The sequence below is a fragment of the Garra rufa genome, chromosome 19, assembly GCF_049309525.1.
Source record: "Garra rufa chromosome 19, GarRuf1.0, whole genome shotgun sequence".
Classification (NCBI taxonomy): Eukaryota; Metazoa; Chordata; class Actinopteri; order Cypriniformes; family Cyprinidae; genus Garra; species Garra rufa.
The window spans coordinates 6,787,226-6,804,301 of NC_133379.1; the positions used below are offsets into that span (position 1 = coordinate 6,787,226).

General features: G+C 36.4%; 1 protein-coding gene across 3 annotated transcripts; it reads right to left on the reverse strand.

Moving 5' to 3' along the window:
• Positions 1–237: 237 nt before the first annotated feature.
• LOC141292560 (methyl-CpG-binding domain protein 3-like) lies at positions 238–14,648 on the reverse strand. Of its 3 annotated transcripts, none has more exons than XM_073824591.1 (8): positions 14,505–14,595; positions 10,670–10,738; positions 8,454–8,613; positions 6,845–6,982; positions 6,666–6,756; positions 5,750–5,927; positions 5,520–5,672; positions 238–1,125 (listed from the first exon to the last, which is right to left on the reverse strand). In XM_073824591.1, the coding sequence occupies exons 1-7, from the start codon at positions 14,516–14,518 to the stop codon at positions 5,525–5,527; spliced, it is 798 nt and encodes a 265-aa protein (XP_073680692.1). In that variant the 5' UTR covers positions 14,519–14,595; the 3' UTR covers positions 238–1,125; positions 5,520–5,524. The 3 variants fall into 3 exon arrangements, with proteins under 3 accessions (XP_073680692.1, XP_073680693.1, XP_073680694.1); XM_073824592.1 differs by having other exon boundaries at positions 10,670–10,735; positions 14,505–14,573; XM_073824593.1 differs by lacking the exon at positions 10,670–10,738 and having other exon boundaries at positions 14,505–14,648.
• Between the last annotated feature and the right edge of the window lie 2,428 nt (positions 14,649–17,076).

Consider the following 17,076-nt stretch of genomic DNA (forward strand, 5'->3'; position numbering starts at 1 on the left):
AGTTTTTAGCTAGTTATCCAGTCTGGTTTTAGCTGCCAGCTAAAACTAGCTTGGCCAGACTGGGAGACCAGCTAAAACCAGCTACTTCCAGTGTAAACCTGCTAAAACCAGCCAACCAGCAGTTTTTTTTTTTTCATCAGGGTTGCTGCTTTATATTGCAAATTGTAAAAAGTACCGTTTCCTGCACGTTGTTATTCTTTTAATGAACCGGAAGATCATTGAAGACAGGAACAAAGCTAGATATTCAACACAAGAACATTTTATTTTGAGAAATGCAGAACATGAACGTTGGTGTGCTGCTGTGGGCTATGAATGCAACATTTTTTTTTAAAAAACATACTTTTTGGCCAGGCAACATGTTTGATTACGTCGCTTATCACAGGCTGATATTTACACATCACTTTTTATGAATCACGCATCACATTGTATGATTTATCATTCACATTTCAATTTCAGGTTCGGACTGTGGAAATGTTATTCAGTGTCAAGTATGAATAGCTTATAAAGAACAAAACAGGCCGTTTTAACAAGCACCAGATGAGTTTAAAACAAAATCCTTTACGTAAAACAAGGCCATACCTGCACACTTGGTAACTGTGAATATGTTTATCAATGCCTGCCCAATACATTTTTTTGAGAATTCAGAACAACACTTTGAAACTAAATTTAAACAGCATAATACTGATTTGCACCTTAGTCTCATTAAGAAAGTAAAAGTCAATATTTTCTCACAAACATGTACCAGTCACAGAACAGAATCAACTGGTCAGTTTAGGTCGACTGTGACAAAGTTTAGCACCCACTTGAACTAAAGGACTGTATTTTTGACTTGATTGTCATCTCCGTATCAAATCCAAATACTCCTCTCAAGAACATTTCATGCAGAAGGCAGTTCAACTGCTGAACTTTCATAACATTTTGTTCTTTTAGAAAAATGTTTGAAATATTAAAAAAATAACAATAAAACTGAAAAAATGCCTGAAAATCGAGCCAACAGTCTCTGCGAGATCCCAACTGGTGGGCGTACGTGGATATTCAGCGAAGCTGGGAGATCATGGTAATGTGGTGTGTTGATCAGCGAGCGTCTGGTTGTGTTGGGAAACTCATATGCAGGTAATTGAATGCCTTGTGAGAAAAAAAAAGCATTTTGGTTTATGTTAAAATAGCAGAAATACTGTGATTTCTCTAATGGAAAATGAGGTTGAAAACCCATTAAAGATTTATGTTATTTAAAAAATGTACTTTGTTTTATGCATATTTTGGACTGTGGGGGCACCATTATTTCTGTGACGTAAAACAGTTGCACTTGGTGAGCTACTTGCACTATCTGTTGCTTTTTTTTACTGCAACACAACTGATACAATGACCACAGCTCCTGAAAGCGCCTATAAGGCTTAAACCACAAGCCATACAATCGATTTTCCCTACAAGGAGTCTAAACTCCCCGGATATCAGCTTCAGTGGTTATGGCGTCATAACAAGCATCGCAAGTTTACATCCTGAGAGGCTTAGCATCTAGCATTTCTTGTCTCTGCTGTTTCTAAGCTCTTTCAGTAGCTGTGATCTACTAAAAGCCTCAAAGGCATCAGGGCTAAAGTAGAGAGAACAAAGACGCAGGTCTTTAGGAAGTTTTATTCGATGTTTTCTCCTCTTCTTAGTGCTAGGAAAAGCAGTGAAGACATACATCACTTCTCTTATTGCACAATGTGGCATCATATCAGTATTTTAGTTTCCGAATTTCCAGTAAAATAAAATTCCAGGACTTTTCAAGCACTATTTTTTTATTTTTAAGGACTTTGATCAAAGGTCTCACTTATGGTTTGATGTTTCCTACTGTGTAACAAAAAAAAAGTCAGCGAAACCGCTCTGAAGTCCCTGTCTGAATCAATTTATGAAATGATTAACGATTCATGCTCTTAGGTTCCAATCTAAAGCAAAAGATTTGCAAACCCGCTCCGAAGTTCCAATCTAAAACTAATAATTCACAATCCATGCTTCCAAGTTCCGATCTGAACTAGGGGTGGGCGGTACACCGGTATCATAGTTAACACCGGTGTGGCATTGCGCCACGACATGGATTTTCTAATACCGTCAATACCGTAATAAATCTATTATGTGCCTTGAACGGCTGCATTTACATCAACAATAGCTCATTCTAAATAATAAGGCACTAAAGTTTAATTTGCCTGCGACTGGTTGTCAATTGCATGCGCACATACAGTCAGTGCGTTCACACCAAACGTCAAGCGAGCATGCGCATCCCGTCACTCCAGTGTTGCCAACTTTTTTCAATGGAAAGTAGCTATACCCCGCTTGAAAAGTAGCCAAATGTCGCTAAATGACGTCATACGCTCATTAGCATATTCATGACGTCAGTACGTCGTATTGTCTTGCGTCTCTGTGCTCACATACTGCTATTTGATGCAGCCAAATTCAATAAAACTGTTTTCACTTATATATTTCATAGATATATTGATATATTTTACGGTTTCTTTTGTCAGACAACGGGGTAAATATGAAATAGTGACTGAAACGCAGCCCATTAGGACTACATAACCAGCTCTCGAAGATATCTACACTAAAAACGTGATTCATAATCACGACATTGTCTAAAAAAATCAAATACACATACGATTAAGACAATGGCTGTGCTGTGATTTCGGGCTATACTTGCATGTAAAATAGAGTTAGAAGCATCAGAATATATTTTTTATCTGAAAATGCTGCTTCTCTGCCGCTCACTGAACAGAGCAGACGCAGATAGAGAGAGAGTGGGAGAGCGCGCGCGCTGGGAAAGCACGACTTCACGCTCGCGCGGCAGTACCAGAGAGTCTCATAAGCTAAATAAGGTTTTTCCAAGAAGTCGCTAGATTTGTCGCTAGGCGCTTTTTTGAAAAAAAGTCGCTAAGGGGGTCTGAAAAGTCGCTAAATATAGCGACAAAGTCGCCAAGTTGGCAACACTGCGTCACTCACTCTAGTTTATCCGCGGGAGGTTTCCCCATCACTCGCGCGAATAACAACACGGCGCGATTGACATGGCGGAGATAAATACGATCGCTGCTTTGTTCCTGTTGTGCAAGTTCTAAATGCACCGAAAAGCCAAACGCCGAAGTGTCTAGGCTCACAGCAAAGTAATGTATCAGAGACATATCTCATACCTCATTCCTTCTATAAACAAAGTGTAGATAGTATAAGTAAGAGATTGATCGCAGTACAGAGAGTGTCGTTGATTATAATAGAGCTTTGTGATATCGCAAACTAAGATGAGGAACAGCTTTTAATAATTTTATGGGAGTTTTTAAATGAGATATTAATTTAATACAGCTGTTAAATAAACGAGACGTTATTATTAAGTGACTTAGATTGTCTGAGAATAACACTATGCCCGATTTTGGTCTGTTTCGTAGTCAAAATTTATTCTGGAACAAGACACACTGCTGTGTTTAAATGAAGATGCGCCATTCTCCAATCAAACACAGCGGTGTTTCCTTTATAAGTGAACATGCGTTTTAAACTAATCTAGTGAAATGATTCAATTTCCCATTCATAATGAGAGTCACTTGAATGAACCATGTGTTCTAACGAATCAAATGAACAATACGATTCAGTAAATAATTTCAGTGTCTTGCCGCCACCTGCTGACAGATCCTTTCAGTTATTGAAATCTTAAATACTTGTGGATTCCAAATTTTATTTTAAAAACACTAATCTCAACATGAATTTATAGATTTAATTGCACTCATGGCACCTCTGAGCCTCATTTTCATGGACGACACTATAAAAATTAAGACAGAAATCTTGCTGATCATTATTACTTGCTGAACTATTACTAGCACTACCTCATAGGGGTTTCAGTTCAATTAACAAATTGACTTGACTGGAGAAGCCACATCTCAGTGGCTCTTATTCATCAGCATTGAAGGGCCTGAGTTGGACCGTTTCAATGGCCAGAAGGTAGTTGAAGTGTTGCACTCACACACAGCAATGGCTTTGAGAGTATCGCTCTAGAACAGAGACAATATTTGTGATCTTCTTAACAAGACCAGGAACATAATACCGTGATATTATACCGGCACCGTTCAAAAGATGAAAAATACCGTGATATAAATTTTAGGTCATATCGCCCACCCCTAATCTGAACCATCATTTCTGATCAGGACTCGAATAATTTAATTTGCAGAATGATTCAAGAACCTGCTCTAAAGCTCGGATCTAAATCAAATGATTTGCGATACGCGCTCCAAAGTCCCAATCTGAATCAAGAACCTGCTCTGAAGCTCAGATCTAAATCACATGATTCGCAATATGCACTTTGAAGTCCCAACCTGAATTAAATGTTTTACGATACGCAAAGTTCCGATCTAAATCAAATGATTCGCGATCCACCTTCCAAAGTTCCGATCTGAATAATGATTCGCGAACCATCCTTTCAGATCAGGACTTGGAGCGTGGTTTGCGAATCGCGAATCATTTTATTTGCGGAATGACTCAAAAACCGACTCAGAAGTTCCGATCTAAATCAAATGATTTGCGAACCCACTCCGAAGTCCTGATCTAAATCAAATGATTCGCAATCCACCCTCCGAAATCCTGATCTGAATAATGATTCGAGAACCATCCTTTCAGATCAGGACTCAGAGCATGGTTTGCAAATTGTGAATCATTTTATTTTTGCGGAATGATTCAAGAACCGACTCTGAAGTTCCGATCTGAATCAAATGATTCGTGAACCCACTCCGAAGTCCTGATCTAAATCAAATGATTCGCAAATGATTCGCTGATCTAAATCAAAAGATTCGCAATTTGAAGGCCCTATCTGAATCAATTGATTCACGATACACAATCCAATCAGAGCACTTCTAAACAGTGAATCATGTTGCAATGAAATAGTTTTTAAATGGTTTTTAAAATCATTACAAATGATGTTAAAATTCGAAAATGAATGGCTTGAAAATGAAAGTTACGAGTTTGAATCAATCAGGGCGGTTCCAACTTAAATGACTGGACTGATTCATCTGTACCTCTTCTTGTGTCTTCAGCCATGTTTATACGACACTGTCAGTACTACTACTGGTTTAGCTCCAAAATCTTTTTTTTTTTTATTCCATGAATATTGCATGAAAAGATATGTGCTTATTGAAAAAAAGAACACTTATTTCATAGATACATTATCTTTCAATAATTCAAGCACTTTTCAAGTACCTTGTCAGGATTATTGCTATTTTTTTAAGTTTTCCAGTCCTTAAATTTCAAAAAGTAAAATTCAAGCACTTTAAGCACCTTGTACGAACCCTGGAGTTGTTTTGTGGTAAAAATAGCAACAGGTAGCGGCAGTAGCTCACGAGTGCAACCATTTCACAACATTAAAATAATGTTACCCCCCATAGTCCAAAATATGTATAAAACGATGTGAATTTTTCATTGGTTTTCTACTACATATTTCAGTAAAATACATAATTTATGTTATATTAACACATACAAGTCCTATTACCTGGACTTCCATTTAACCATTTGCTTACCTTTGCTATACTTCCTGTTTTTCATCATTGCAATTCCCCTCCTGTTTGAGTGTGTCGCCCTCACTAGATGTTTCCTCCACGTGAGCCAACATGTCGGCCATCAAGGCTTCCTCCAACCGCTTCCGCACACTGTACACCAGCTCCTCTTGCTTTCTGTGAACATCAAATTCAAGTCTTACATAAATATCCCACACACATGATACTGTGCATCAATCAAAGGGCTAAAATACCTGATGTCCTCGTCTGTGACGATGAAGGCCTTGCAGAGAGGCTGAGCCGTGTTGAGCCACACGCCGGGGTTCTTCTCCACAGCGGCGGACAGCTGGCCCGTGATGGGAGCCGCACTGGTGTGAAGAGCGCTGGCGATAGCTGACAACAAGGTCTTATCTGTGCAGCCAGGGCCCACTCCTTTAGTGATGTGAAATATTATAAACTTAATTAATTTTATCTGTATTTGACATATTTTAGATATCATATTACGATGCTACAAGAAATTATTATGACAAATTAAGCAAGGACACAATAAATTGACAAAAGTAAGAGAAAAGACATTTAAAATGTTACAAAAGATTCCTTTTTCAAATAAATACCATTCGCAGCAAATCTGAATATTAGAATGATTTCTGAAGGATCACATGACTGGAGTAATGATGCTAAAAATTCAGCTTTGAAATCAGGAATGAATTACATTTTAAAATATATTAAAATAGAAAACCATTTTTTAAATAGTAAAAATATTTCAGAATTTTACTGTTTTTGCTGTACTTTGTATCAAATAAAACCATGCTTGGTGAGCAAAAGAGACTGCCTTAAAAAACATTCAAAATCTTACAGTTCAAAAACTTTTGACTGATAGTTTAGATTACCACATTGACTTCTACTTTGAAATTGTCAACAGTTGTTCTTATATACCCTGACCTTCAGTCTGTTTACCTGTTTCACATTAGCGTGCTAATTCCTATGTATAAATATCCCTCTGTTTGGGCCTGGTCTGCTGTTGTTTATGTACTCTGGCTTACTTCTGATTAGTTTTTGTTTGCTTATCTCGTTTTCGTCAGATTTCACAAAGTAATGGAATATTGACTCTCATTTATTCTTGATTAAAATCAACACTTAGATTACGTTCCTCATCTCGCCCAGACGTACCTTGTAAGCCTTTGGGGAGATCCATTGTTTTCACTAACTCCTCTGCTATGTCAAAGGCATTGAGGCCACTCAACTTCTTCTCCCAGAAGAGCTGTAGATAGATTAAAAAAATATATTAGCATTGTGTCACTATGACAAACTATTATCGATGAGTAAAACCTAGATTAGATGAGTATTACCTGTCTGGGCTGGTCAATAGCCTTCTGTGGGTCTGTTTTAACCTTATTGCTGGGGTGGTTGGTAACTTTTGTGACAGGCTGTTTGAAGATGGAGGCTGTCTGTCGTACTGGGAGGGATGTGTTCAGGTCAGGTTTACCCTATTAAAGACATAACATCCTTTATTTCCCTGACAAAAAACTGAGACAAAGAAAAAATAACTTTTTTTCATCAATCAGCCATATTGGTGGCACTGAACGTAAACAGTGCAACTGAATCGAACAAAACTCGCATATTTTGCTGATTATTACTGCTGAAAATGGTCAATTATTGTCATGTTTTGGGCTGTACTAATCGGTCAGACTGAGAAAAACATTTGGAGTACTAAAGACTGACAAAAGTTATAACAAATCAAGCAGAAGAGTGCAAAAAACTGTCTGAGCAACAAAGGTATTTGTGGTTGGCCAAACTGAACCAGGATTTCCAGGGCAAACATCTTGACAACATTCGTGTTTTCTCTTATCATTTCCAGTCAGGTAGGTGAATTATTAGGCTAATATCTTAATTAATACTGCTCATACGTATCTTTACCACCTATTAACTTTAGTTTGTCAAAATATTGCACCCTTTCCTGCTTACTAAGTCCTTCTCTATACGATTTAGTCGCTTCCACACGTTTTTCCATGGTTTAGACAGCATAAATTAGCAGAACAACGTCTTCAGTACATTTACGATGCAGTCCATGCTGTTGTTTACATCCGAGTATCGCCAATATGGACACGCATCCAGGTAACTGACTAAATTGTGACATAAGTGCAAACCCTCTATTGTTGCAAGCCAACCAGCTTGACCAGTAAAACTGGCTTGAAATAGCCTTAAAGAAATAGTTTTTGCTGCTCATGTACTCACCCTAAGGCTATCCAAGATGTAGAGCGACATGTTTAGCATTGGATGTGAGTGGGTGCTATCAGAATGAGAGTCCAAACAGCTGATAAAAACATCACAATAATCCACAACTCGAATCCAGTCCATTAATGAACATCTTGTGAAGTGAAAAGCTGCATGTTTGTGAGAAACAAATCCATAATTAAGGCATTTTAATTAGAAACCGTTGCTTTTGGACAAAATTTCTGTATTCCACAATAACGTGTCCTCCAGTGAAAAACTGTCCTCTGTTGTCCACTCACATCAAAATTGACCAACATATTTGTTTAGAACTCCTTTTTAGACTGTTTTTGCTTGTAAACAGTCCATATTTCTCTCTCGATTCAGACAGAAAAACTGACACAGCTTTTGCTTCACAAGATGTTAACTGATGGACTGGAGTCGTTTAGATTATTGGTGTATTATTGTGATGTTTTTATCTATTTGAGAGCTATTTGGACTCTCAGTCACAGCACCCATTCACTGTAGATAGATCCACTGGTGAGAAAGTTTTCTAATGCTAAATTTCTCCAAACCTGTTCCAGAAACAAACTCATGTACAGCTTGGATGTCCTGTAGGGTGTGAAAACTTTTGCCAACTTAAATTTTTGAGTGAACTATTCCTTTAATTGGTTTTAAATGTCATCCAGAGATCATTTCTTTGTCAGTTCATATTTTCATATTCAGAAAATGGACTCAGTCTCTCACCTTAGTCTGGCTATTGTTGTCGTATCGGGGTCGCTGTCTGGTCTTGTTCAGTTTGCTCATGAGCATCTTGCCTGTGCGGAAATCAAAGGAGCTGAGATCCATAGAGTTGCCAAGGTAACGGGCCAATTGAGGCTTACTCCGGAACTTCTTCCCAGTGGGGCTGGCGAGGGGGGAGCAAAATAGGACACATCTTAGAGATCTGATAAACCAGTAAGGATGCACATTTGGAAAGAGAATGGGTTATGGTGACGGCAGTTGCATACGGATATTAACACACAATATATACGCAAACAATGACATGCAATGCCTAACTTGGAACGAATTCTGATAAATCCCAAGCCTGTGATGACAAAATGACAATGTTATTAGACCATGAATACTGTGAGGACTAGACGCGTTCTGCCTCTTAACACTGACAATTATGACGGCATTAAAATCACATTAAAAATGCCATTTTAATGCTTGAAACACACATGAATTGATAGGATTTTGAATGCAAATACCTGTTTAATTAATATATAGTATATACAGTTAAAGTCAAAAATTTACATACACCTTGCAGAATCTGAAAAATGTTAATTATTTCACCAAAATAAGAGGGATCATACAAAATGCATGATATTTTGTTATTTAGTACTGACCTGAATAAGATATTTCACATAAAAGATGTTTACATATAGTCCACCAGAGCAAATAATAGTTGAATTTATAAAAATGACCCCGTTCAAAAGTTTACATACACTTGATTCTTAATACTGTGTTGTTACCTGAATGATCCACGGATGGTTTTTGTTGTTGTTTAGTGGTGGTTGTTCATGAGTCCCTTGTTTTTCCTGAACAGTTAAACTGCCCGCCGTTCTTCAGAAAAATCCTTCAGCTCCCACAAATTTTTTGGTTTTTCAACATTTTTATGTATTTAAACCCTTTCCAACAATGGCTGTATGATTTTGAGATCCATATTTTCACACTGAGGACAACAAACTTTTTGAATTTGAGGATCAGGGTAAATTTAACTTATTGTGTCTTCTGGATACTAAATACTAAATGGAAAAAAAATATGATATTCAGGCAAAATACGAAACATTTACAAATCTTCATTCAGTTCAAAAGTTTTCACCCCCTGCTTCTTAATGCATTGGTTTTCCTTCTGAAGCATCAGTGAGCGTTTGAACCTTCTGTAATAGTTGTGTATGAGTCCCTCAGCTGTCCTCAGTGTGAAAAGATGGATCTCAAAATTATACAGTCGTTGCTGAAAAAGGGTTCAAATACACAAAAAAGATGAAAAACCAAAGAATTTGTGGGACCTGAAGGATTTTTCTGAAGAACAGCGGGCAGTTTAACTGTTCAGGACAAACAAGGGACTCATGAACAACTACCACTAAACAAAAAAAACTAAAACACACAGCTGTGGATCATTCAGGTAAGAATCAAGTGTATGTAAACTTTCGAACATGGTTATTTTTATAAATTCAACTATTATTTCATTTTGTGGACTATATGTAAACATCTTTTATGTGAAATATCTCATTCAGGTCAGTACTAAATAAAAAAAACAACATGCATTTTGTATAATCCCTCTTATTTTGGTAAAATAATTAACATTTTGCATGTTCTGCGAGGTGTATGTAAACTTTTGACCTTAACTGTATACATATATTGCATTTAAAATAACTGTAACCTAGTCTAAAGTAATAATAATAAATATATTCTTACTTGTAAACACAATTAACTTTCTTATAAATGTAGTACGAATACAATCCTGTAGTGTCTAGGGTTTTCAAACACTTGCACTAGACAACTTCCTTTTAAGTGCCCTACCAAGCTTTGTAAGCTGTTCTTGTCAATCTAATCCACCAAATGTTTACATTTGTTTCGCATAGTTTAAGATAATAGTAACACTGTTTGTCTAGATCTCAGCGTGCAATTGACGTTCTTCGCTGAGCAGTTGCACTTGTTTTGTCAAACAAACCCAGTCCTTTCAATCACAATCACGATCTGTTAATTTTAGTTGTTAGTTGACACAAGTGTGATGCAAAGATGAGTTGACTGAATACTCTGCATGATGGTACCATGAAGATTTCGTGCTTGTTTCGAGTTCATGCACAACTCTGGACAAACGTATTTGGGTTTTAGTCAATGGCTCTTCAAGCTTGTCAAGGCGTGCAGACATGTAACAACAGAGATGTTTTTTTTTAATTGATTAAATAATACGATACCACAAACTATACAAACGACCTGCCTCCCCCCTCTCTCGCCTCTGTTCTTCCTCTTCTTCCTCACCTCTGCTAAAAAAAGAACAGTCATGTCTATTTATGACATGTTGTTGATTGGGAATCCTTGGAAATCCTTGGAAATAGGGTTATTCAGACCAGAACAGTTAATAATTCCAATGGAATAGAAAAATGTAAAAGAGATCCAAAAGAATCACCATTTTTAACTGCCCGTAAAAAATTTTGCATAAAAACTCAGTCGATTGTGAATGTAAACAAATGCATTATTAGACATATTGACATTCACAGAATGAGACATAATTTGTTCACTTTACCATGATAAAAACCAATGGAATCCAAACGAACCATTCTTTTTACCTGGTTCTTTTGAATGGTTCTGCTGAAACAACTCTTTTAGGCCCATTCACACCAAGAAGGATAACTATAAAGACAACTAGCAGACAATATTGTCTGTTTATTTTAAGTGCATGGTGGTCTGCCGCTTTAAATTTTCGAGCTTGTTACATAAGGATTGATTCTTGAATGTTTTTATCGTTCATCAGCTCCAAATATCGTTCTGAAAGTAATTTTAACGATAACGTTTCTCGTAAAGATAACGATAAAGATAATAGTTAAAAAAAACTGTGTTCAGTATTTTTATAAAAATAGCATAATGATATAGTCACAGAGAAACAATGCCATTGGAATCACTTTTAGAAAGTTTTTTTTTCCCAGCGGATGAACGCTAAAAACATGGACAGCCAATCAGAATCAATCCTGCTATAACAAGCTCAAGAATTTAAAGCAAGTGTGCGCTTAGAATGAACAGACGATCCGTTGGTGTGGACACTAATAGTGATCTTTATCGTTATCTGTATAGTTGTCGTATTACTACAATGATAACGATAAAGATTAGGAATGTTAGTTTCTGTTATTTTTCCTAACTGAATTAAATTACCAACATTTGTTTTCCAGGGATTGATTTTACATGCACAAAAAGCGGCAAACAACACAATGATTCACTTGGTCACATCACACACCTTCAGCGCTTCTGCGAGCAGATCAATAAAAACAAATCTTTGTGCTCTTGTAAAATAAAGAAAAATAGGATGCCGCTTTTAGCCGGCTTGGTTTCCTTTTGCACACCACACAAATCAACTGTACTTCATACTAGCTACTTGTTGCAGTTTTTTGTAAAAAAAAAAAAAAAAAAAAATACACCATATTGCCAAAAGTATTGGGACACCCCCTTCTAATGAACAGGTTTGACTACTTTAGTAATTTCCATGAGTACAAATCTTTCTGTTTAAGCATATAATTATATTCTACGGTATTGTGTGCTTCCAATTTTTTAGCAACAGTTTGGACAGGACAGGTGTTTGGTGAAGAGTTCACTTTCAGAACAAAAATTTACAGATAATGTACTCACCCCCTTGTCATCCAAGATGTTCATGTCTTTCTTTCTTCAGTTGTAAGGAAATTTTTTTTTTTTGAGTAAATCATTTCAGGATTTCTCTCCATATAGTGGACTTCTATGGTGCCCCCGAGTTTGAACTTCCAAAATGCAGCTTCAAAGGGCTCTACATGATCACAGCCGAGGAAAAAAGGGTCTTATCTAGCAAAATGATGGGCTATTTTCTAAAAAAAAAAAAATACAATTTATATACTTTTTAACCTCAAAGAGCGTTAGAGATTAAAAAGTATATAAATTGTAAATGTTTTTAGAAAATAACCAATCATTTCACTAGATAAGACCCTTCTTCCTCGGCTGTGATCATGTAGAGCCCTTTGAAGCTGCATTTAAACTGCATTTTGGAAGTTCAAACTCGGGGGCAACACAGAAGTCCATTATATGGAGAGAAATCCTGAAATGTTTTCCTCAAAAAACACCATTTCTTTATGACTGAAAAAAGAAAGACATGAACATCTCGGATGACAAGGGGGTGAGTACATTATCTGTATATTCTTGTTCTGAAAGTGAACTACTCCTTTAAGGTCTGCATTTAAAGACACACCAGAGGTGTTCAGCTGGGATTAGGACTTGGCTTTATGCAGACCAGTCAAGTTCTTTCACATTGTCTGAATCAATAATTTCTTTTTTAACCTTGCTTTATTCACAGATGCATTGTCATGATAGGAAAAAAAAGGGTCATGTCCAAACTTTAAATTCTCTTGATTCTGATTGGGTATTAATGTTTTTATCATTATTTTATCAGCTGGAAAAAAAACGTGATTCCAACAATATTGTTTCTCCGTCTTTATCGTTATAGCTGTGGTGTGGACTTTGGTTTTCTCTAATTTTGTGAATGATTTTTAGGACTATACTTTCTCGTTATTTTATAGTCATCTTCCTTCGTCCTATAGTCCTTCATCAGAAACTGTACAAATTTCACACATTTCTGCAAACCTAATTAAGCAAAAAGAGTTTTATTCAGAGCAACAGCTTTAAACGTAAAGTTTTTCAAACAAATTGATGAAACGTTTAACAGTCAGTGTCTAAACTAACTTTGTTAAAACGAATCTGACTTGTCAACACTACTGTTATGATGTCTGACTCCTTTCACAAACCCTCTTCTGAACAGCTTGTTTCAAAGAAAAAAATCAGCTGTTGCCATGGTTACCACTACAGACAAAGGTTATTTGTCTGTTTTTCAGTATGTATTCATTTACATGCATTTAGTGCACTTTGACTCTCTCTCTCTCTCGTTCAGCTGATATTTAGTGCACTTTGACACCACCTCTTTAACAAACCTGTAAAATAACTTTGCAATCTAAACCAGTCTAGCCGAATGCTTAGACAAAAAAAGAGGCAATTCAATTTGGATTCGATTCACAAGCTCAATTGACATGCACCCCCACCCCCTTCTGAAATAAAGCACACAAAATCCTCTCCACAGCTGGGCCTACTTTTACATGACAATCCCCCCTCTGTACTCAGTACCTAACATAACCCACATGGCTTTGCTATGCTCCCATAGCATTACACTCCCACTTTTTTACTCCATGATGTTCAGGGAATTTCTGACATGCAAAAACTACAAAAGACATACGTATCAGTGTCTACATTAAATAATGTTGCTTTGTCACTTGGCAAAACGTTCCGCCGAAACAAATGGTCACTTTGGCTTCTTCAGCTCAATGAAAGATTCCTCCGCTTGGAAAATAGGCTACACTTATGCCTCATGCATCATACAGATGCCATAAACCTGTAGTGGCACTCGTGGAATAATAAATGTATGCGTATTTTCGTTGCAGACATTGCTGCAATTCCGGCATGTCTTTGTAATGTTACCTCAGTGTCATATTTCGCGTAACCTCGACCAATTGTGAATGTAAACAAATGCATTACCAGCAAAACCGGAGACATTTTAGGTCACATCTTTTATCCAGAAACTGAATGAAAGGCTATGTGTTAGTAAAAGGAACATCGTGTGCTAAAATGACATTCGCGGAACGTAAACAGATGCTGCACCTGGTCCAGCGCGACGTTAAAAAAAAGGTTAAATAAACAGTTTATTTAGCAAAAACCATTCATGTTAAAACAAAACACGCTTCTAAATGCTAATTTTATATGTTCGTAAGACAGCCGTGCAGGTCGCTTTGTTACTCCATTACATTAACGTAATTAGTTATCATAGGCTATTCGCGTTTTCTTTCTTAGTAAGATCGCCGATTGAAAGCACTGCGCAAACTAGTAGCCCCGGCAAAACGGAGACTAGTCCAACGATACTCAAATTAACAAAAGCGTTCGCTTTGCTTGTAACGTTAAACCACCGTGAAGATAAATGCAGATGCGAGTCGCTTTTTAAAACGGTTGCGATATTAAATCGGTTATACTTACTCGTTTTTCTCCATCGCGCATTCTCTGTTGGTGTCGCCTTTTTTGTGAATGTTAAATCCCCCTCTCTTCCTCTATACTTTCACTCCCCTCCCCCTTCAATGAGACAAATGAAAGACATTATGCCCGATTAGGGTAGACTTAACGAGACAAAGCCCTGTGGTAGTCGGGTAACCATAAACCACATGATGGCAATACAATACAATGCACTGTTTTGTTTTCATCTCTCGTTATTTAATCGAAGATTGTATGTGTTTTCATATTATACAGGTCGGTTTACTTTACAGTATGTTGTAGGATGCATTTAGCGACTTAGCTTTGTTACATCATTTCAAACCATGTAAGATATTATCTTGTTATTACTATTTTTTACTTATTTGAACTGCAGTTCACTACTTGTTCTGGAGGTTTCTGTTTAAGAAGTTGCACAGTACGTTTCCTGCGTAAGTCTGGTGGGATTTTAAAACGTCCTACAGGAAATCCCAGACGAAAATCCTGTGGGATTGTACTGGAATACGGTGTGCAGGTTGCAGGGTTTTTCCTTTGAGGATTTCGGGAGGGTGGCTTTTTTGTGAGAGGCATTTTGGCGGAAACCATGGTTTCCATGGTAACATTTTGTATGGGGAAGAAAGCAAGATGCCTCCTCAAAGAGGCGCTGATTTCCATCAGCATGAATTTATTAAGAAGTACAAGGAACATGTTCAAAAACTATCAAAACTATGGAAGCCCGTTTCTACCACTGAATAAAAAAAAAGGTAATTGCGACTATCTCACCTTTCAGACTTTTTTTCCTCAGAAATCTGAATTTTTTTCTCTCAGAATTGTGATTAAAAACTCGCAATTCTAAGAAATAAAGTCGCAATTCTGAAATTAAGTCAGAATTTGCCTAATTTAATTTCACAATTTCGAGAAATAAAGTCAGAACTGAGATTAAAAAAATTAAAATTCTGACTTTTTTTATTGCCATTGAGCATTTGTATCTCGCAATTCAGACCTTTCCCTCAGAATTGTGATACTGCAAGTCACAATTCTCAGAAATAAAGTCAGAATCCTGTTTTTTTTAGATTATAAACACAATTGTGAAAAAAATAAGGTCAGAATTGAAATAAAAGCATCATTGACCTTTTCTTGCCATTGCGCATTTGTGTCTCGCAATTTTGACTTTTTCCCCTCAGAATTGTGATATAAACTCGCAACTGCATGTCAGATATACCCACAACTCTGAGAAATAGTCACAATTCTCAGAATAGTCAGCATTGCGAGATATAGTCACAATTCTGACTTTTTTAAGATTATAAACTCACAATTATGAGAAATAAAGTCAAAATTAACACAAAAAACTTTTTTCTGACTTGACTTTTTTCCTGCACTTGTGAGTTTGTATCTCACAATTCTAACTTTTTTCTCAGAATTGCATGATATAAATTCACAATTGTGAGAAAGTCCGAAAAACGTGCAATTCTGACCTTTTTTCTTAAAATTCCAAGTTTGTATCTCGCAATTCTGACTTTTTTCCTCAGAAGCTTGCAGTTCTGAGAAATAGTCGCAATTCTCAGAAATAGTCAGAAATAGATATAAGATATAAACAATTGCTAGTTAAGTCACAATTGCGAGATATAGTCACAATTCTAACTTTTTTTTTACTTTTTTTATATCACTGCGTGATATAAACACAATTGTAAGAAATAGTCAGAACTGAAATAAAAACTTGCAATTCTGACTTTTTTCTTGCAATTGCATCTTTGTATCTCACAATTCTGACTTTTTTGTCAGAATTCAGACATTTTATCTCAGAATTGTGATATAAACTCACAATTGCGTGTCATATATACTCAACTGAGAAAGAAAGTCACAATTCTCAGAAATAAAGTCAGAATTGTGAGATAAAAACGTGCAATTTTGACCTTTTTTCTTAAAATTCCAAGTTTGTATCTCGCAATTCTGACTTTTTCCTCAGAATTCTGACTTTTTCCTCAGAACTGATATAAGCTTGCAATTCTGAGAAAGTTACAATTCTCAGAAATAGTCAGAAATGCGAAATATAAACAATTGCTAGTTATAAAGTCAGAATTGCGAGACAGTCACAATTTCTCTCAAAACTGCGTGATATAAACTCACAATTGCAAGAAATAGTCAGAATTGAATTTATGACTTTTTTCTTGCAATTGCAAGTGTGTATCTGACTTTTCTTCTTAGAATTTAGACATTTTTCCTCAGAATTGGGATATAAACTTGCAATTGCATGTCAGATATTCGCACCACCTACAACAAAGAAATAAAGTCACAATTCTTAGAAATAAAGTCAGAATTGTAAGATATAGTCACAATTCTTTTTCAGATTATAAACACACAATTGTGAGAAATAATCAGAATTGAAATAAAAAACTTGCAATTCTGACTTTTTTCTTGCAATTGCAAGTTTGTATCTTGCAGTAAAACAAACTCACAATTCTGAGAAATAAAGTCGCAATTCTCAAAAATAGTCAGAATTGCAAGATATAAACTCATAATTGCGAGTTATATAGTCAGAATTGCAAGATATAGTCAGAATTGAATTCTGACTTTTTTTTCTCAA